The sequence below is a fragment of the Priapulus caudatus genome, unplaced genomic scaffold (assembly GCF_000485595.1).
Source record: "Priapulus caudatus unplaced genomic scaffold, Priapulus_caudatus-5.0.1 Scaffold405, whole genome shotgun sequence".
NCBI lineage: Eukaryota > Metazoa > Priapulida > Priapulimorpha > Priapulimorphida > Priapulidae > Priapulus > Priapulus caudatus.
Window position 1 is genome coordinate 99,811 of NW_014577466.1, and position 22,169 is coordinate 121,979.

The following is a 22,169-nucleotide window of genomic DNA, read 5'->3' on the forward strand; positions in this document are numbered from 1 at the left end:
TTTCCTATAACACAGCCGGTTATAGTTCAATACACGAATTGTACAACAATGTCAATACCAGAAACCCTCTAAAATGTTTTACAATTCTAAATCTAACAAAAACAATATTCACATTGAAATTTGGTTAAATATAATCTCCACCAAAAAATATCTGGAATTGTGTCCCAATATTGCCTCAATACGCAATAATGACGTTGCAATAATGACTAATAAAATACATCTGTAGGTACCTGACATATATATATGCATAGGAAATGCCTGTTGGCTGAACGATATGGAATATGACGTATCACAGCCACCCACACTATGCTCACACCAACCAACAGTGTACAAAGTTCACCTAGCGCCAACACAAGGTGTGGAATGAAAGAGATTAAAGTCAATAAATGGATGTTTGGTAAAAGGCACAACCACTTGTACATTTCAAATACTTTACTGTACCTTGTTCAGCTTGATTGCACGGTGTATAATTTACAAATTGTCTTAGGCACACCGTTCAATGTTTGGTGTTTAATTCTGGCATGCCCGAGATCACTATAGGACTTGTGACTGGAATTACACTAAATATAGATTTTTCTTCTTAGCATCATCCACAAGTCACCAATCGATTTCTTGTCTGCTTTTTATATTTAGCATAAATCTCCTTTGTTACATAAGAACTAATCAGAAAAACACATTGACTTCCTAATAGGTTTAGAATGGAAGACCCGGGCCGTAACCCAAAGAAGGTTAATTGATCCTGATATAGCATTTAACCCAACACAGCAGAAAGGATAGCATATAAATGGGCCAATTAGCTAAGCGTATATTACACACAGTTAAGATACCTCCATTGCTTCTGTGTCTCTTATGGATCACAGACATGCCCTTACTTAGTGTATACATATATGCTGCAAGAAATCAACAGGCTTCAAATTATAATGAATATATAGGGGAATTTTGAGTGCCACCCCTTTTCCAATATACTTTACATGTTTAACTTTACTGTAAAGAATTTGTCTTTTACATATACTTGCGTACCAACTTAGCTTTACCTTACTTCTGTTATGAAAACACGTGCTTAAACACGAATTGTCACGGAAGTCTTTGCATAAAAGTGGTAAGTTAATGGAATTTCAACACCAGAACAGAAACATGGATGCTTCTCTTCTCATGGGACTGTTGAACCGTCTGCTCGTTACTATCCAAAATTTCCCCTTTGACCCACTGATATATGTGACCCCCAAAGCACAATGTTAACTTCTTTTCCTTCCATTACTCTTCACTTTTCATGTGTAGTTTAGGTAGACTTGTAGTTTTGCCATGATTCTATGTGTGAATGACTGAATTTGTACTCTAATTCCCTTACGTCCAGCTTCAACCTCACAACGTGTCTTTCAATTGCCCCTAACATGACATGAGTGAAAAACCCATTATAATTATGCAAATAACAGTGACGGATGGATAGGTCTCTATAAGTATAACTATAGCTAGAAGTACAATATAAATACGTATAAGAACTCTATAAGCTCTATCTGACGACCTCGCATAAGCAGCTCAATGAAATCATTGTGTCCATCACGTTTTTGATGATGATGAGATTCAAACACTGTTTCCTACTTCTGTAGATTCACATTCAATTCAATCATATATACTTGCACTTAGTCAGTCCGAATCCTCTGCCTCATATGCTGGAATTTTCCACTCCCGCTTCCGCAGAGATTCCACACCTGAAGCAGCAAAATTGTTGTTGTTGTTGTTGTTCGTTTATCTTCCTGCTTCACGAGATCATNGGGCACGAGCCCCCCCAACAAATTTTCTGTGCCCCCCCCAGGTGCCCCCCCACTGAAAACTCATGCTTCATGAAAAAAAAATTGAATTAAAAACAATGTCGTTAGAACAGTATAATACAAAGAAAATTTATATATTGTGCCCCCCACGAAAATGTAAGGCCCCCCCCCCAGTGCCCCCCTGCTGAAAAAATCCTAGCTACGCCACTGTTGTGGAATGGTTAAATGAGGAAATAGTGTAAGTGGCCTTCTTGTGAATCACACTGTACCAAAATAGGTAGGCCTACTGAACAATAAATTTTCACAGAAATGCATTTTTATTTTTACGTCGGTATTATAAAATGGCTTATAGTTGTAAAACTAAAACACTAGAGGTAAAAAGCAGATCGACTACACAAAGTTAATTGTGTAATTAGATGGAAATGTCTTAACAAACAGCAAGAAGTAACCGAATTGTTGAATGTGAACAAGATAATAGACAGCGGAAAAACCAATTATCTACTGACTCTTGTGTAGTTTAAAAACTCTCAATACAACTGGAAATACTTCACATATAAAAACCATCACGATAATAACAAAATGACATTCTTATGTAAATATTCCTATATCATAATATTGACAGGAACTAGCATGGAAATTTGTTTTGTTTCCGCACTAGATATGCAATGTCACCATCAGCTAGCACTAATCCAATACATTACACACCACTGGTGCCAAATTGATCTACATACACTTGGAATTAGGCCAGTGCTGGCCCAAATGCACATTTTTACCCACTTGATGAATTGTGTAGTGATGTTTAAGATGATCAACTATGCATTACTGTCCCTTCCAATTAGAAATCTTACTTCATGTGAGCAATCAGAGGCATGCCAACAGTGCCACTGTACCCACAATCTGATTGTGAGACATGTTCTTCTCTGTTTCCTATAACACAGCCGTTTATAGTTCCATACACGAATTGTACAACAATGTCAATACCAGAAACCCTCTAAAATGTTTTACAATACTAAATCTAACAAAAACAATATTCACATTGAAATTTGGTTAAATATAATCTCCACCAAAAAATATCTGAAATTGTGTCCCAATATTGCCTCAATACGCAATAATGACGTTGCAATAATGACTAATAAAATACATCTATAGGTACCTGACATATATATATGCATAGGAAATGCCTGTTGGCTGAACGATATGGAATATGACGTATCACAGCCGCCCACACTATGCTCACACCAACCAACAGTGTACAAAGTTCACCTAGCGCGGAATGTGATGGCATGGAATGAATGAGATTAAAGTCAATAAATGGATGTTTGGTAAAAGGCACAACCACTTGTACATTTCAAATACTTTACTGTACCTTGTTCAGCTTGATTGCACGGTGTATAATTTACAAATTGTCTTAGGCACACCGTTCAATGTTTGGTGTTTAATTCTGGCATGCCCGAGATCACTATAGGACTTGTGACTGGAATCACACTAAATATAGATTTTTCTTCTTAGCATCATCCACAAGTCACCAATCCATTTCTTGTCTGCTTTTTATATTTAGCATAAATCTCCTTTGTTACATAAGAACTAATCAGAAAAACACATTGACTTCCTAATAGGTTTATAATGGAAGACCCGGGCCGTACCCCAAAGAAGGTAAATTGATCCTGATATAGCATTTAACCCAACACAGCAGAAAGGATAGCATATAAATGGGCCAATTAGCTAAGCGTATATTACACACAGTTAAGATACCTCCATTGCTTCTGTGTCTCTTATGGATCACTGACATGCCCTTACTTAGTGTATTCATATATGCTGCCAGAAATCAACAGGCTTCAAATTATAAAGAATATATAGGGGAATTTTGAGTGCCACCCCTTTTCCAATATACTTTACATGTTTAACTTTACTGTAAAGAATTTGTCTTTTACATAAACTTGCGTACCAACTTAGCTTTACCTTACGTCTGTTATGAAAACACGTGCTTAAACACCGACTTTAAAGGTCGAATTGTCACGGAAGTCTTTGCACAAAAGTGGTAAGTTAATGTAATTTCAACACCAGAACAGAAACATGGATGCTTCTCTTCTCATGGGACTGTTGAACCGTCTGCTCGTTACTATCCAAAATTTTCCCTTTGACCCACTGATATATGCGACCTCCAAAGCACAATGTTAACTTCTTTTCCTTCCATTACTATTCACTTTTCATGTGTAGTTTAGGTAGACTTGTAGTTTTGCCATGATTCTATGTGTGAATGACTGAATTTGTACTACAATTCCCTTACGTCCAGCTTCAACCTCACAACGTGTCTTTCAATTGCCCCTAACATGCCATGAGTGAAAAACCCATTATAATTATGCAAATAACAGTGACGGATGGATAGGTGTCTATAACTATAGCTAGAAGTACAATATAAATACGTATAAGAACTCTATAAGCTCCATCTGACGACCTCACATAAACAGCTCAATGAAATCATTGTGTCCATCACGTTTTTGATGATGATGAGATTCAAACACTGTTTCCTACTTCTGTAGATTCACATTCAATTTAATCATATATACTTGCACTTAGTCAGTCCGAATCCTCTGCCGTATATGCTGGAATTTTCCACTCCCGCTTCCGCAGAGATTCCACACCTGAAGCAGCAAAACCATTAGTGCAGTTCACTTGCATTAAAACCAACAACACATCTCAATGCCATATCACGTGGAATTTCTATTATCTTTGTGACCACAGTTAGTTAGTGTTATCCATTTTACCTCGTTTTGTACGTATTTGCGTTGCACAGGTAGCCCCCCACCCCACCTGCTTTTTCATACGTGTCATGATCCGAGTTGTACTGCCTGAAGATCATATGTATTTGTATTCGGCTTCTCAAACTAGGCAAATACACATAACAATAGAAGGCACGTGTTGACTCTGCAGACCACAGCTACTGCTGGAGATTTAAATGCCGACAGGTTTAGGTTGACGACAGTCTGACGCCAAAGAGCATTTAGTTTGTGCATCTACCTGCCCTAGATGAGAGCAAGATGGGAGTGAAAGGTTACAGGAGGCATTTTTTACCGTCAACAGGCACCAGCGTGGAAGATAACCGACTGCTCTCACGGTGATCTATTGCGTTCGAAATCTGCCGGCTATGGCGCTTGCCAACCCCAGCGGCAGGAAGACTGAGCAGTGGCGCCATCTGTCTGCCTGATAGCGGTATGTCAGAATCTTTCCCCGCTGCTGGCGCTAGCTCCATGCTAGCCACAGCAAACTGCCTCATGAGCTCCAAGAGCTTCTGTGACGAGATCGAAGATGCGTCGAGAGTGGCGCCACCTAGAGCAGATGCTGACAACTTGTCCTCAGTATTTGCAGCTGGACTAGCGGGCAACGATATGCGGCTGCTAAACAAGTGATCGTCACCAGAAGCTATTTCGGTGGCCTGGGCGTCGCCACTGCCAGTTGCATTGATGACTGATTTTGGTTTAACTCTTCTGAGTGGTGTCACTGTCAGGGAAGATGCCACGTCACCTCCACCTGAAGATGGCAAGGCAAGTGCCTGCAAAACAGAGAGAGAGAGAGAGAAAGCTGATGGCAAATGCATGGCTGATAGAACGTATCAACAGCTAAATTAACAACAAAATATTAAAATGCTAGATTTAAAAAAAGTTGGAATTAATGAGTTTGAATGCAGAGCATGATGATTGGATACAGTAGAATGAATGAGGGTTGCATACAGGGCATACATACCTTGTCAGAGATATGATCACTATGCTTTGCCATAAGTTTAGTTGTAGCATTGATTGCTGTAGCAGCAGCTTTGAGTTTCGTTTTTATGGCCCTATATATATAAAAAATAACAATGGCTATAAACAATAGTTGTTAATGCTATAGATACATACAATAATACATACCTGTTGATGCAACAAAGCATTATCTTACATAGAAAACATAACAGAATCATTGAAAGTGAGAAATTATTCGAATTTAACGACTTCCAATCTCATGGCCATTACCAAATTTCATAACTGTTCTTATCTCAATGCCGGACACTTCTATTTCACTAGATATTTACATGTAGTGCTTGCTAGAAGCCAGCATATCATTATCCAGGTAGTTCATGCGTAATGTGTCTGTAGGGTGTGGGTCACTGTCTCTCCATGGAGGCACTTTGTTTTTCTGATTTTTCTCTACAACAGCATCGGTTGCTATATAGAGAGAAATATAGAACACGTCAGATGTAAAATACTGTATATATATGTATATTTATATATATATATATATATATATATATATATATATGAGAAAAGTTTACAGTAACGAGTGCACAACTCCCTATTTTCTCTTTGTGATATATAATACACATTACAAACATTTACGCACTGTACACATAATGATACTAAGTCCAAAATGACAAACAGCTTCTTCTTAACCAACTAAATTGCCTACCAGCTACTAATTCTCATATTCAGCTATTGAGGACAATGTTCTTTCCACCACGAAAGCTTCTTTCAAGCACTGGTAGAGCTCTCGTGCTACTCTGTTCATTAATAATCACCAAGCTGGAATCGCTTCGTAGATTAATAATATTACGTTGCTGTGCTCTCGTGATATTACGTGATGGCAGCGTACCTGAGGAAGGTCGTGTTCGAGGCCTCCTGTCGGGAGAGGGAGACCTAGGTCTGCACCACGATGACTGAGGTCTCGTGGATTTTCGACCGGTTCCACTATCGCACGTTTTCACCGACGACGGCCGCTACACGACAACAATAGCAAAGGCGTGAATGGTGAATGACGGACGGGTAATCACGTAACTGAAATACATGATGCTGTTAGCCGACATCCCGAGAAAGCGATTTTGCGGCATGGCGAAAAAGATATTAAATCGTTTTGCAAACAAATACCGACATACTTAGCATAGTCACCACACGCACAGAGAGAACGACCCCGTCGAACAACTCTGCAAGGAGTGTCTGCGGCAAGGTCACCCCCGATTCTCAATCTTACAGTGAAACTCATTCTGTAAATTGGGAGACAAAAGTTCGCGGTTCTTTTATTCTCCACACCTTTGGCCGTGTTAGATTCAGTTCCTTTATGCGTTTTGCGTACAACCTCTTCCAGGCGTCAGGCTCGTGTGTGCTCGGTGTGGGTGCAGGCAACCATCCAAACCTCATACATTTCGGCATCCAGAGCTGGTCTAGTTCTGCCACGTACTTCCAGGACCAGCACACCTAGATTTGAACATGAGCACATGGTCGTGATCATACCATACAAACAAAATCAAAGGTTAAGCAAAGCTTATCGAATACTTGCATGAACGGGAGCGAGGAGATAATTACAAGCCTTTGCCGCTATCAAACAGCATGGGCGGCACAAGATAATTTATATTAATTATAAATCAGAGAATTAGAAAAGATGCCGCTCGAGCTGCACACACACAGATGCACTAACACACACGCGCGCACCTCACCTGGGCGCATCTGCAGAGTGACCGTGGATCCAAGTACGATAGAATATGAAGCGTAAGTACACGAGGAAGCAGCCTGGTAAAGTCGTGGCATTTGATTGGTAGCCTGCGGTCCACCAGAACTCTTATGGCTTCCAGATGCGATAAGCTCAGCTTGCCGATAAGGTCTTCGAGTATGATCACACGCTGCGCGTCTGACCACATGTCATACTACATAACATGAATGCATTTATATAGCATATAGACAAGAGAGAGAGAGAGAGAGAGACGACAGAGGAGATGAACCGGAGTAGAGGAGACGAGAATGAGGGAGAGAAGAGAGAGAGAGAGATGAGAGAGAGAGAGAGAATGGGAGACGGGGGAGAAGAGAGAAGAGAGGAGAGGTTAGACAAGGACAGAGACGGACGGAGGAGAGAGGCAGAGTGCGTAGGCTAGTGAGAGAGCAAAAAAGCAACGAGAGTGGAAAGAAGACGAGAGAGAAGCAGAAGCGAGGGGGTGAGGGACGAGAGAGATGTATGAGGGATAGTCGAGAGAGAGTGGAGAGAGAGAGAGAGAGAGAGAGAGAGAGAGAGAGAGAGATGAAGCAAATTGCAAGGATAGGATAAGGATGCTTAGGATCACTATGAGGATTCAGTGCTGATGATGCTCATGTACACCCATTATATAATGTTGATAATCGTGTAACACGTACGTGCGTATATAACGTAATATGCGATATAAACAAAATGAGCATAAATTACCATAAAAACAGGAGTTAATAATGACAAATTGTCAATTGTCAATTGACAATTTGTTATTATTAACTCCTGATAAAAAGTATACTAATATATAATTAAATATGTACTGTGTGAACAATTAATTTTTACTATTAAAATTCAGACACTTGCAATGTAGACAGACACACATGTATACACAGTCCAATACACTGAAACAAATTATCTTACCCATTTTCCAAGCAGAGCTCTTCTCTCTTGAAAAACCTAAAATTGGGTACAACCAGATATTCCAACTTTCATTCAATTTCAACGTTATTTATGCTAATTGAGAAATTGATAAAAAAAATCTGTGCCTAAAACTTACTGAGTATTGCCTGTGCTAACTCTAGTGGCGAGATAGCAAAATTTAATTTGTACATTTGCATTGCATTTTTGCATGTGGCACTTTAAGTTTAACCAGGGCTCCTGGTTTGAAAAAATCATGCAAAAATCATGGTTATCATTCCTGGCAGGCGATCAACAATTTACTGTCACTGAATCGAATTATCAATACCTGTGCATTAGTTTCTACATTATTGAGTGGCGTCCAACTACTTTTCAAATAACTGACAGTGGAACAGGGTGTTTTCTTACTGCCCATAGTTGAAATTACGCGATAACTGCTGCCGCTAAATTTCGCATTATATGTTATCGATTTTACTACGCAAGTAAAATCGGTAGTTTGTTTGTTGATACACGGTCACGATACTAGACTGGCTATTCTGCGTATATTATATAATAAAATTGTAAGCAAAGAGCGTTGTGTGACAGTCTTATCCACTTGTCTGCCTGCCATCTGTCGGGCTTTGTTAAATTTACTAGGAATTAATACTAATAGCTCACGTCATTAGTATTCATATTACGCATATTAAGCTGTATTGGAAACCCTATAATTACATTGTATAAAAAAATATACTCCTATATTAAAATGTATTAAATGTGTGAAATGTCACCAGTAACATTGAGTGATAGGATCATTGACTTTTCCAGAAAAGGCGGACCCATCATGTTGCTATCCTCCATCACTAGGAGGCAGCTCAGTGGTGCCGAAGGCGAAGATAAAAAAGAATACACTGAAGTGAATAATTTTTTAAACCCTTCAATTTTAGGAAGTTGCTTACGATTAAAATCAGAACGGATAACACTAGTAGGTAAATGATATAACAGGTTAGTGTGTGCAGCGTGCGTAAGGAAATTTGCTTTCTGTGTTTCTAGTGTAAAAACCGTCGCACGCATACAAAAACAATCGTAACATGTAGACGCACTACTCGCATTGAACCTGACAAGCTGCAAGCTCACATACATGTACAGTATTTTACGGGTTCGCCGCTAAGCAATTTTAAGTAATTAGCAGTTAGCTCTCCTTTGCGCCCTAGCGTTGCAGTGTGATTCATTACGAGCATTAATGTGTATCGGTTTTGCTGTTTCAGATTTCACGCAGACGAAGTGCGATAGGAGTGAGACGTGCTTGCCCCTCTCATTGTGCATAGGTCGGCTGTGAATTTACTGTGCTCTTGGTAAGCTAACATTGATTATAAGACATGGAAGAAGTTGAGCAGGGACTGCCTCGTGAACGGGAGCCACAGCCAGAGCCGATTCAACAGATGCAGTCAATGAAAGTGAATGGTGGTATGTACATAATTATGAATACAATAATCAATGGTGCTGTGCCATAGAAACGGAGCCCCAGCTTTTAACGAAGAGAAGGAACGAGTGCAGTTAGTGTTATCGTGATCAGGGGTTTATGTAGTCCTTGATTTGATATTGAATCAATCCACAATCGAAATGGATGTTAAGATTAACAATTTTTAAGCAGATGTCAGTGTTATTTTTACAATTTGGCTGTATATTTTTCACAATGGTCACCCGTTTCATCAGAACTGTATATTAGTCAGTAATTACAACAAAATCGAGAACGTTTTTGCTGGACCACAGCTGCAGTGCGCTACTGCATATAATTGTACCAAAAATTTACAAACAGGTTATTGTTTTCATAAAATGAATAATTAGATACAAGACACAATTACCCTGATAAATTCTTGGTTATGTATTTCGTGTTAGTATATTAGTGTTTTTTATGTATGGATCATGCAGCTAGTAAAACATATTTATGAATTAACTAATTGATTATAAATGTAATTCCAATATGCATTGATCAAACAGTCATTTACTTCCTCCATATGTCAAGTGATCATGTATAGAATGTAGAACTAGTTAAGATATGATTAAAATTTCCATCCTCCCAATTAAATTTTAATCGTGTATTGACATTGTGTGTACCTAAGAAATTACAATATACCATATGACATTAGAAAGTAATACACTGCGAGATAGAAAATTCCCATATGTTTCTGTGCTATAACTAACAGGCATGTTTGTGCTGTGTAATAGATAAATGTACATAAATTTAATCTTCATTCAGATGATTTGAACATAAAGTGCTATATAGCTCTACGGTGATGACCCTGATCATGTTTAGGTTAGTAGGGCTCATAGGGTCTATGTCCCCCAGGGTACTATCGGAGGGTACCCTGGGTACGGTTCGATATATCGGAACGTACCCTGGTACCAGGTACTATCTAATATGCCGGACCGTACTTCGCCTACTCCACTAACGAGTCTAGGGAGTCGCCTACGCCTACTCCCTAACCCTAACCCTAACCCTAACCATATCAAATAGTTACGAGGGTACGTTCCGATATATCGAACCGTACCCAGGGTACCCTCCGATAGTACCCTGGGGTACATAGACCCTATGAGCGTTAGTAGGCACTGAAGTTAGTGACTCATTTTAGGTGTACTGCCATTTGCCACCGATAGTCTCGTTGCATCCCCAGTTCTACTGTATGAAAATTCTATAAACTCGGCTTTCCCTATTCTGCTCCAGTTGCACGCAGAACCTCCTCACGCAGAAATCCCTCGGGGCTATGACACAATGATGCTGTGCACTAGTGCAGTGCAAGAATAGGTTTTGCTGGCTTTGTGCTGGAAATACGTTGAATGCCAACCGGCTTCAATTTGAGTGTATATATGATAATAATTCAATTGCAATGCAGATCGGCTGAGTGTACTCTAGGTTACTAGCAACAATCTAGTTAGTAATACATAGCATGCAGGGCCGTAGCTTGCGGTGGGGGGGCAAGGAGGGCAGCTGCCCCCCCTAGATTTAGGAGAAAAATTAAAAACATAAATTGTTCTACTAAAAGAGAGTTGTCGTAGTCAGAATGAAGGCTGTATACATGTACTCAAAAGTGCCTCAAATACCATCTCCTGCGATCTACATTTTCAAAAGTTTCTGTGGGAGGACCCCCACACCCCCACCTGTTTCTCACCCCCTCCTTGAGATCCTGAATTCGCCACTGCCCCCCTAGGAATTTGCTCAGCCTACGGCCCTGGCATGATAATTATTAGTGTAATATGATGATATGAAACGGATTCACACCAGAGTACAATATCACTCTTCAGCAATACATGTTCCTGCACAGATAGTCTAGTTGTCTTCATAGAAGAAGATATTTGTTTTGATTCACTCCTGGCTACATGTATGCTAACGATCGGTCATTTGTGTGTTACTTGTACAGTACGACGTCATCAATCGTAAAGTGTCTTGGGTATTCAGACAAACTACGTCTGGTTCCATCCATGCGCGTTGAAAATTATAGATTGATATAGCGTCTTTGCTACGTTATTTACGTGTTTGCTACGAGTTATTGGAGACATTTATGTGTACCTTGGTATTAATTAGTTATTATCTGGATGTAAGGTAAGCCATGGCGTTGTTTAGCTGTGGCAGCGTTGTCACTGCCTTGCTATTGCACTATAGGGTCAACTCCACCCATAGAAATAATGTGTGTCTCTATAATATATTTCTATGACACCACCGAACAGGCAAAATCTCTTCCGTTGAATTAATCGATGTTTCATTGCATTGAAATTGCCCCTATACAAGTTGTTAGTTAAGTTAAATCCCTTCCCGTGCCTATGTACCTACAAGTTGTACCACCGATTAAAGAAAGGTTGTTGCCAGTGACACACATAACAGTCAAGGTGTAGAGAGGTCAGTATAACGCGTTCACACGTGGCGACGTCTGCTGTACCAGTTTTACGACCTGACTAAATAAGACGTCGGCTGCTTACGTGCATGTCAACCCTGCATGCCTATGCAGCTAACGAGAGGCAGCTAACAAAAGACTCACGGTTGCGTGCCCTCACGTAAAGGTTCGTGCTTAATCCGTTTGAATTGCCCGTACGAGTTATTAGCAATTCAAAATAGATTATAATATAATAGTTCAGTAAGGTTATAGCTACCAGATAGTGTCATAGCAGCTTGCTTCGTGCTAAAAATTTGAGAAAATGTGAGCTAATGTTAGAAATTACTTAAACACATTCATGGCAGTTAAGGTTGTCGCCTCGACGTAAAACAGCGCGTGTCAACTCTAGCGGTGCGGATATCACCGATGTTCCACATGACACAACTGCTGAGAGTGGCGTGACTGTCGTTTTCCTTTTGTCCGCGAGCCAGCCCAAGTGTACAAACGCTGAGCAGCCGTAACCCTGTGTCCAGTCTATACGCCACTCACGTCATTTTTGTGGTCAATACAACGTGAGAGTCCGATGTGCGCACCGGTTCTAGTATTCGTCGATTGTAGTAATTTGCGACGAGTAGTCACGTCTAATGGCCAAACATGATCATGATAGAGAGTCCGGATATGCGTTTACCGTGTTCATGGCAGTTCCATGAACCCAGAAGCATTAAGGAGCTCTAGCCTGCGACCTGACAGACTGGTCGTGGATACATGTACTCGCAGCGGACTTTACACTGCACCTGGCAACGGTCGGTAGTACCAGGAGACATCAGCTTCTAGCGACTGACTTCATTCTGACATTCGTAATGCATCCTAGAATAAACGTACTGTACGCGGCAACGGCTGAAGCGCTTGTATATTGTATAAGCTTGGCGAAAATAAGAAAGAGAAGCGTGCTGAATATTACATGGTTGTCTGACATTTGTCGCATTTGCGTCAGTACAAGGGGCATAGCACAGGTAGGGCGTATCATGCAGGACCTGAAGTGACAGGTGATGCTCAAAGCCTCTGTGGAACAAGCCTGTATATCGCCTCCAGCCGCCAAAGTTCTACTTGATAACAGGCTGTAAACATGCAGTTTACAAGAATTCAAACTACTCGCAGATTAGTGAGAGCGGTTTAATAGAGTCTACGCTGATAGCCGAATTTTGCAGCATCGAAATGTAAAGTATATGAGAAAGTCTTCTCCGTCGCATCTCTCCCTGTCCTGCCTCCCATGATCCTCACTCCCTCAGCTATCATCATAACTCTTTCATCCTGGAAGAGCCAGCTATCTCTCTGGAAGTACCCTAGCTCCGTTACCCTGGAAGCACGTCAGCTTTCTCTCGCTCTCGCCTCTCGCTCTCTCTCTCTCTCTCTCTCTCTCTCTCTCTCTCTCTCTCTCTCAACCCCCTTGGGATGATGCCTCTATATGAACGCTCCTAATGTGTGATGTGTACACTCGTCGCAGACTCCTCGTAATTATTCAATCATATGGGCGGAATCGCCGGCGCCGCGGCAAACGCGGACTATCGGTGCCGCTGCTTAATGGACCAGCGGTAATTTCCAAACCACGGACATCGATGCTTCCCGTAAACAGTGTTGCATCTGCGGCGATGGCTCGTAGGGGGCGGATGCCTATGGGCCGTTGCGCGTTGGTCCGGCACGCACGCAGCGCGCTGCACTTCGCTATTCTGCTGATAGATGAGGAGGGGGAGATCGCGAGATGCTGCCTGCAGGTGCGTCTTCTTCGCACGTATAGCCAGGTACGGGCGGATATGTTCGAAATTGGAGAAATGTCGCGACGCGGTGGGGGGGGGGGGTGGATCTACGCTGCCTAAGAAACGCCAGGGACTTCTGTTGTCACTTATATATTCAAGCACGTAAAAAACTAGTGGGGCTGTTGTTGTTGATTGCCGGGGCGGGGAAGCACGAGTTGATCTATCGTCGCACAGAGGATCTTGCCCGCCTGCTTTATTATTGATGCCTGGGGCACGTGTGCGTGTCACACGGCCCACCACTACCACGTACCCCGCTCTGGTGGCTTTGGCGAAGTGTGGAAACGCCGCTCGCTTGGCACGTCTGTATGTAGGCCTACAGAGCAGTTTGCAGTTCATCTCGACAGCTAGAGCTAGAGCTACTGTTTGCACGCGCAGTGTGCAAATATTCATCACTGACTTTAGGGGGCTAGCTATCGCGAGTGACGTCGCAGTTGGCGGGTTAAAGTTATGACACAGTTATGGCAGTTGATACATGATGACATATAATACAAGGCATATGATGCCGCTTTTCAGATACTTGCTGAACGACTGTTAGCCGCTCCCTGCTGAACGCGGGATAACTTTATGCTCCGGGATCGTGGTTTCACATCTTGGCCGCGGGATAACTTTAGCTCGGGATAAGTCGTTTCATACTGCGCACGACTTTAGCCCGCTTCTGAAGCGGGATAACTTTAGCTCGGGATAAGTCGTTTCATACTGCGCACGACTTTAGCCCGCTTCTGAAGCGGGATAACTTTAGCTCGGGATAAGTCGTTTCATACTGCGCACGACTTTAGCCCGCTTCTGAAGCGGGATAACTTTAGCTCGGGATAAGTCGTTTCATACTGACGTTAGCTCGGGTCTGAAGCGGACCTGAACCACCTCCTGAGGTGGAATAACTTTAGCTCGGGCTAAGTGTTTTTCTACCTTTCATACTGGGGTTTATCCCGCTTCAGGTCCGGACCTGAAGCGGGATAACCCCCCAGTATGAATGGGGTAATGGGGGGTTTGGCGGGGGGGAATTTAGAGCGAGCTAAAGTCGAGATACCTTTTCATACTGACGTTAGCTCGGGTCTGAAGCGGACCTGACCAACCCCTAGAGCGGGATAACTTTAGCTCGGGCTAAGGGTGTTTCGACCTTTCATATTGGGGTTTATCCCGCTTCAGGTCCGGACCTGAAGCGGGATAAACCCCAGTGTGAAAGCAGCATGATAGTCACAAATAACGGGTCAAAGCTACCTCGATGGAATAGGATTGTTTTTTTTATATATTATTGAACGTGTTTTCTTGTGTGTTTTTTTTCTTGTGAAGCGGACATTTGAGCGCGTGCGAAAGGGGTTGAGTAGGATCGCGGAGCAGGGCTGCAGTGCTTTATTATAGTTGTATCGACGCTCACACTCTGCAAATACTTTTCAGTCTCATACAGTGAATATAGTCGAAGCGACGAAGATTTGGACCAAGACTCTGTGTTCTACCGTATCGTCACGGAGATAGGTCAGGATCAGCTCTCGGCTCGTTTTTCTTTTATTTTTTTTGCATCGGTCGAGATCTCCCCAACTCCCCCACCCACCACCACTCCTCCCACGAATAACTCCGCCTGGGAATGTGGGGGGAAGGTGGTGCCGCTGTTAACTCCTATTTATTCAAGCAGAGGGAAGCAGATACGATGGGGGGGGGGAGATGGCGATAAAGTACGACTTAAAGCGTGTCTCATCAGTTGTGAGTTCTTACATTAAAGTGTGGTATTCGCAGAGCTGAGGTTGGCCTCATGGTACTGGGCTTCCAATACGAGCATTCCCCGTGTATTGCGTGACGTGGGGGAGATGAGGGGTGGGGGAGATGAGGGGGGTGGGGGAGATGAGGGGGGTGGGGGTTATATATGATAACGTATACGCGCTCGTAACATATCCGGCTTGTGAATAGATCAAATATGTGCAGAAAAATGCACGAGTAAGTGCCGATGCCTCGTCGTAGTGGTCGCATCCCATAATACCATGCAGGAGTGTCATAATATAGACTGTAATAATATCAGGGGTAAATAATAATAGTAAATAGTAAATAGTAATAATAATACGTAATAATAAATAATTATAATAGGTATATGTATAATCTCAGGAGTGAATAATAATAGTAAATAGTAAATAGTAATAATAATAAATATAATATCAGAATATGTATATGTATAATATCAGGGTTTAATAATGACAAATTTTGTCATTAGTAACCCCTGATAATATCAGGAGTCTATCAATATATTGATAGACTCCTGATAATATGTATATATGTATATAGACTCATATAATAGGAGTATCTATATTATGCCACTCCTGCTAATACTAAGCGAGCGTCCTGACCTCGGCGGTGACCTTCTCTCGATGGAGAGCGAAAGATGACGAGCAGGCCAGAATTACGGTCGCTTATAGTTAATCATCGGTTGATCCGACGAAGCGTCGGACGCGGTTGCTACTGCGCGCAGGCGACGGTCACTCGCGGTGCATTATGGGATGCGGCGACTGCATGCACGGCGACGACACGGGCGCGGCCCCGTCGTCACAGCAACGCTCGAGCGGACGACGACGGCGGCTGCCGACGGCGGGGCCGACGAGTGCAGGGTGAGGGCTTGGCTTTGCAGATGAGCGGAGCGCTAACATCGAGCGGCATATCTACACGGCGAAACACCAGACGGCGGTGGGGTCGTGGTGCGCGGCACACGCCGACGACGGCGACGCGTTGCTAGTTATATATGTGCCGGAAGAGCCCGACCCGCCCGTGTCGCCACCCGTGTCACCACCCGCGTCGCCACCCGTGTCGCCACCCGTGTCGCCACCCGTGTCGCCGCCTGCGTCGCCGCCCGCGTCGCCACCGCTGACACCGGAATCGGAACCGGAACCGGACGGGCTGACGGCGGTGCTGCAAGGTTTGACACCGTTTCCATGTTAGACGCGCGCGTACGTATATATATAACAACAGCAGGAATCGTGCACCGGGGAGAAATACACATTTTTCCGGAAATAGCCGAACGGTAGTAGGGCGCAACTTCGGGATCACTCGGGTCCATAATACACATGTGTACACATGTATACGCATTGTGAACCCTAACCCTAACCCTAACCCTAAACAGAAAAATAAAAAGAATAAAAAAATAAAAAATAAACAGATGGGATTTGAACCATAGACCTTTCAGACGTAACGCTCGTGCTCTACGAGCTCGGCTATTGAGGATTATTGAAAATGGCACATGACATATGCTAAATAAGCAAATTTACACCCTGGTATGTAAAATGTGTATTTCTCCTTGGTGCAAAAATCCAACAGCAGCAGCGCGTCGAGTATTATCCGAGAGGGGGAGCCACCTGCATCGATGCTGTGGCCGGCAGGGTGTTGCTATCCCCCGGGCGTGGAAGAACGGTCACATGATACAGTTGACGTATACTTCAAAACCGAACAGTAACAATAACCATAACTCCAACACTAACCCTAACACTAAATATCTATATATCGGGTGTCATCCACAAAAATTAATCTATGGTGTGGGGACAGATATCATGATACAAAAACCCTAACCCTAATCCTAATCCTAATCCTAACCCTAACCCTAACCTTAACCCTAACCCTAACCCTGATCCTAACACTAGTGCTGCCACGTTGCGGTACCGTCCCTCCACGCCCGGGGGACAGCAACACCCTGGCCGCCACCAAGGAGCTAAATATAACAAGGAGAGGAAGCGGATTGGCTGTGTGCTTTTCGCCTCAAGGGCGCCATCTATGGCCCATATTCAGCTGAAACGGCTGTGCAGATCCGAACCCAGAGACAATAGCAAACTGCATGCAGTGCACCTTCGTACACTCAGGATACCACTGCCACAATGCTAGCATTATTTTTATAAGTGGGCGAAGCTCCGGGGAAATCCAGCGAATGGAGATTCGTAAACAGCGCATGATTTGAAAGTAGTAAATGGGCGCACAATACGCGCACTATTTCGTATCACTATTTTATCAAATTTTTCATAAAACAATGGTTGGATTTTTAAAATCTTTGCAACTTTTATTAGTCCAAATCTTATTACATAGGATACGAGTAACGTGGCTGCTGTAAAACTTGTAGTAAAAAAGCGTTACAAATTGTAACGGAAATCTGCTTGTGGCAGTGGTAGATTGGGCCCATGAACGAGAGCGCCATCTGTCGTGGAGTTTGAGACAATAGAACACTAATCTGTTTTAGGCCAATATGGCCAAATATGGCAAAGATTTGGGCCAGATATGGCGGCGCTTCCTCTCCTTGTTATATTTAGCTCCTTGGCCGGCACGAGGGTGTCCAAGAATGGAAGAAATATTAGAAATCATTTGTGCCTTGTTACCTAATATACTGTTCTTACTTTACGTCTATTTTTTAATGCCTACTTAGTACATTCTGCTGGTATCTTGATTGAGTGTACTTCATCTTTTGTGCTTGCTATATACAGTCATTTTTTTATGATTACTATATGATATTCGTCCGTTTCAACCGTCGTTGTCATCGCTATTCATATCTGTGTTCGAATCCATCATCATTATAACAGGTGTATATTATTATGACACTCCTGATTATATTATATACTCCATTAAGACGGTCACGTATATACATGACAGAGATGGTTAATCTTGATTCACGCTGGCATCACCTGCGCATGCTGACGCATGATTAAGGCGCTAATTCGCGGTAGTACACGCGTCGCTACGCACGCACGCACGCACGAACGCACGCACACGCACGCACGCACGCCGTGGACGTTGTGGTTCGATAACGGTGCGTGCGGTGCGTACGGGGGGGGGGGGCGTGTCGGTGATTGGGAGGGAAGCCAGCCGCACGAGCTATATAGTGTGCTGACGCAGCATCTTTCCTCTAGATGATGCCTAGATCGATGTATATACAGAGTTCGCCATTAGTCGTCTAATGAATGAGCGTCTCTGGTGAACTTGATAAACACACTGGCGTGTGTGTGTGCGTGCGTACGTGCGTACGTATGTGCGTGTGTTCACGCAGGTGTGCGTGCTTGAGGGTGTTGGTGAGATAATAACCCTTACTAACTCCCCGAACATAATCATTACTTTAAAATACAGTTAAAAGTTGGCCAGGTGAAAAAATATGGCGAAAGTCGTTTAAAATATGCGAGCAATAAGAATTCTACCATGCAATTTTATTATGAAAAATGAACATGGAATTTAACGCGCTTCCTCTCTTGTTCGCTTTACATAGATCGGTATATTTTAGCCATGGAAGTAACTTGTAATAACTGTGTAGCGGTCGTGCGTGCGTGCGCGCATGTGTGTGGATGTGTCGTAGTGGCGTGAGCCTGCCACTTATTGCATCGGGTTCTATCAGAGAAGAATTATGAGAAATTTTGTCATTATTCACCCCTGGTTTCATGTTTGCGCGACCCAGCGCTAATCAGACTCCACCTCTCTCGCTGGGATGCTGGTGATCGGTCACCAGGCCACAGCTATCAGTAGGCGTTCGTGCTGGCGCGTTGATGCAGTCTGGTGAAGCCACGATACGATGGGGGGTGGCAGCCTGCATTCAGGCCTGGGAAAGTCAGGTGCACTCGTTAGATTAGTAGCGACTCATTATCCGGTGAATGTCGTACGTTGACATTCCGTCAAGGACTCGCAGTCGATCGCCCCCCCCCCAACCTGCATCGACCGTATGTGCGACCGACAGTGCAGGCAGTGCGTGTGTAGCGGACACGTACATACGGGCGACTGCAATCTAGTAATTGCGTCTAGGTAAGGGATGCTATACGATATTCGGGGGGGGGCTGCACTTTTTATCTTTGCGAGATTCTTGCTCTCTGCTTCTGCTTCCTGCACCGCGAGTTCCTTTCCTTTGAGCACACCGTTGTAGCAATCGCTTCGCGTGACAATTCCGTCATTGGAATTTAAATATTCAGTGTGCCGCATTTCCGTGCCAATACGACGGGTAGCATTGTGGAACACACATGATAACAGGCATTTATAAGTGCGAGATGATCTAGCTAGAGATTGTATCGCTGTGTGCCATATTTTCCTTGGCAATCGTTCATGCGTAGTCGGTGTATGTAGGCTCTACTGATGTGTCACATTCCGTTTTTGTGCGGCCACGACCAGCTGTTTAAATTTATAAAACAAACTATTTAATATTAACTAGCAAATAAATTACTTGGGAAGTATCTCTGTTAGCAAAGTGCGCATTATCAATCGTTTATCCTGTACTTTGTACAACTGTGTTTATTTTCACAGAGTATAATTTGCATGTTTGCTTTTTAAACGGCAAATTTTAATTGTAAGCCTGATTGGGGTTCAATTATAATATTGTATGTACCTGTAGCATATGTACATACGTGCACACGTGATATAATAATATGTATCTCAAACATGTGATATATGTATTATATAAACTATTATATATAGAGCTTACTTATGATCGAAATTTGTTGGAATTGTCATGCTATTTGACTTTATAATAAAAGAGTCATTATTCTGCACATCGTATGAATTGCAAATTATTTTATTTCTGATATATCTGTTGCTCTCACGTTAACCGCAGCTTTCACCGCACGCGCATAGCGACATGACATCAGACGACCACTAAACTATCACACTTTTGTACACGGCAGAATTTCATTTAGGGATACCATTACGTCATCAATTTCCGTTTACGACAAATGCAGAGGGAAAGTGAATCGCGATCAGGGCCAGTTTGAAAACAGAATTCTGGCGCAGATACAGTGTAATCTGTATATAACGGTCAATCAGAGAAACGGCAATAGTGACCTTTATACGCAGGTGACGTCATGTGACCGTTCTACCGAGGTGGGACTGCTAGGGACTGTAGTTTGCTTATAATTGTGACCACCGAAATCCTTAACTATGGGATTTATTCAAATCTTGTAATCCCACTGGAATTCATCGCAGGATTTTTTTTATCTGTGTGCATTTACTGTTATAATTAAGCTGGGGTTACACTACCGACTTTGTGTTGGCGAATTAGACCAACTTTCCAAGTATACAACCGACTTGCAGGGCAAAAGCAAAACTTGCGCGACCTACTGATCGATAGCAACTACTTGGGAGATTAGAACATGTTCTATTTTCGCCAACTCGGAGTTGCCGAATTGCGAAATTGGTCCATCTCGCTAATTCGCCAACATAAAGTCGGTAGTGTAAACCCAGCGTTATGCTGTGTGTGCGTGCACTAAAGATCGTGTCTGCTAGAACTTTGGCTTTATACACGCTGCGGCTACTCGTTGTTTATAGAAGTAGATGTTACCAGGAGTGTCATAATAAATATAGATCTATATTATGACGCTCCTGATGGTACTATTCCTCACATTCATCTCGCTGCTCTCAAACACATATACGATCATATAAAACAAATGTATTTCTACTTACTGCTGTTTCTATGGTGTGGACCACGCGACTATCCTTTATTCTCTTCGTTTGTTTTTTATATACAGCTACACGCACGTGCCTGCTGCGTGAAAGTATATTTTCATGCAGAAATGTCAGAATAGTATTGACGCTGACGTTATCACAAACATGAAATGCATTGCCATTGCCATTGCCATGTATTATATATATGCATGTTGACTCTCGTTTTTCCCTGGCTTATGCATATATACACTTGCTGATACAATAAAATTTGTCGATTCGTTTGAGTGATTGCTGAAATGGGAGAAAAGTTGTTCTCACGTGTAAGTTGTTATGGGTGATATTTGGTGGTGATTGAACTCAAAAGTCTGATGGCTTAGTGCGTCACTAATATTGAAAAATTATTATCATCATCATCATCGTTGACGGCGGTGTGGCGGCGGCATCATAATCGTCATTGTCGTCGTTATCGTCATTGTCCTCGTCATCGTCATCATCGTCGTCATCATCATCTTCACTATCGTTATCATCGTTGTTGCCATCACTACTTAATTATTGATTGTTGATTTAATTATTATTAATAAATAAATGACACTGTTATGTCAAGCATTTACACAAGCTGCTTGTGGTATCTTGAAACTATATGCTTCTTATTACACTGACATTAATTCACTGTCATTCATCTCTATTAAATCTCTATTATCGTGCTAGTGAGGTCTTACGTATACACATATGTATATATATATATATATTTTTCATATCTTTCGCTGCTACATAATTCCAACAGTGAATGGCCGGCCAAATATATGTAGCGTATGTGTAGGAATGTGTCCTGAGATATATAGATGCGTCATTTTTTATTGATTGCTATATAGGTGCAGGTGTACGTATCAGTTTCTTTCGAGATAATTGTTCTTTTAGCGGCGAGATATCTGTCTGTTTCCCTGGGGGCATTTCTTAGCGGCGAGATATCTGTC

The 22,169-nt window shown here is 42.5% G+C and overlaps 2 protein-coding genes across 11 annotated transcripts in view; one reads left to right on the top strand and one right to left on the bottom strand.

Annotated features, from left to right (window-relative positions):
• Window positions 1-604: 604 nt before the first annotated feature.
• Window positions 605-9,016, bottom strand: LOC106810032. Of its 6 annotated transcripts, none has more exons than XM_014813290.1 (10): window positions 8,497-8,674; window positions 8,172-8,207; window positions 7,231-7,437; window positions 6,827-6,991; window positions 6,393-6,516; window positions 5,836-5,968; window positions 5,511-5,601; window positions 4,842-5,319; window positions 4,337-4,411; window positions 605-1,386 (listed from the first exon to the last, which is right to left on the bottom strand). In XM_014813290.1, exons 1-9 carry the CDS (start codon window positions 8,581-8,583, stop codon window positions 4,347-4,349), a joined length of 1,386 nt encoding a protein of 461 aa, XP_014668776.1. In that variant the 5' UTR covers window positions 8,584-8,674; the 3' UTR covers window positions 605-1,386; window positions 4,337-4,346. The 6 variants fall into 6 exon arrangements, with proteins under 6 accessions (XP_014668776.1, XP_014668775.1, XP_014668774.1 ...); XM_014813289.1 differs by lacking the exon at window positions 605-1,386 and adding an exon at window positions 2,068-4,094 and having other exon boundaries at window positions 4,341-4,411; XM_014813288.1 differs by lacking the exon at window positions 605-1,386 and adding an exon at window positions 2,068-4,094.
• A 26-nt stretch (window positions 9,017-9,042) lies between these two features.
• LOC106810033 (microtubule-associated protein tau-like) overlaps window positions 9,043-22,169 on the top strand; it is a 30,716-nt gene continuing 17,589 nt past the window's right edge. For 3 of the 5 annotated variants that reach the window (XM_014813293.1, XM_014813298.1, XM_014813297.1), the window contains exons 1-2: window positions 9,043-9,133; window positions 9,413-9,611. In XM_014813293.1, coding sequence (XP_014668779.1) covers window positions 9,524-9,611 — 88 coding nt within the window. In that variant the 5' untranslated portion in view covers window positions 9,043-9,133; window positions 9,413-9,523. Of the gene's footprint in view, window positions 9,150-9,229; window positions 9,288-9,412; window positions 9,612-22,169 lie in introns of those variants that run through there. The other 2 variants (XM_014813294.1, XM_014813296.1) reach the window with 2 other exon arrangements.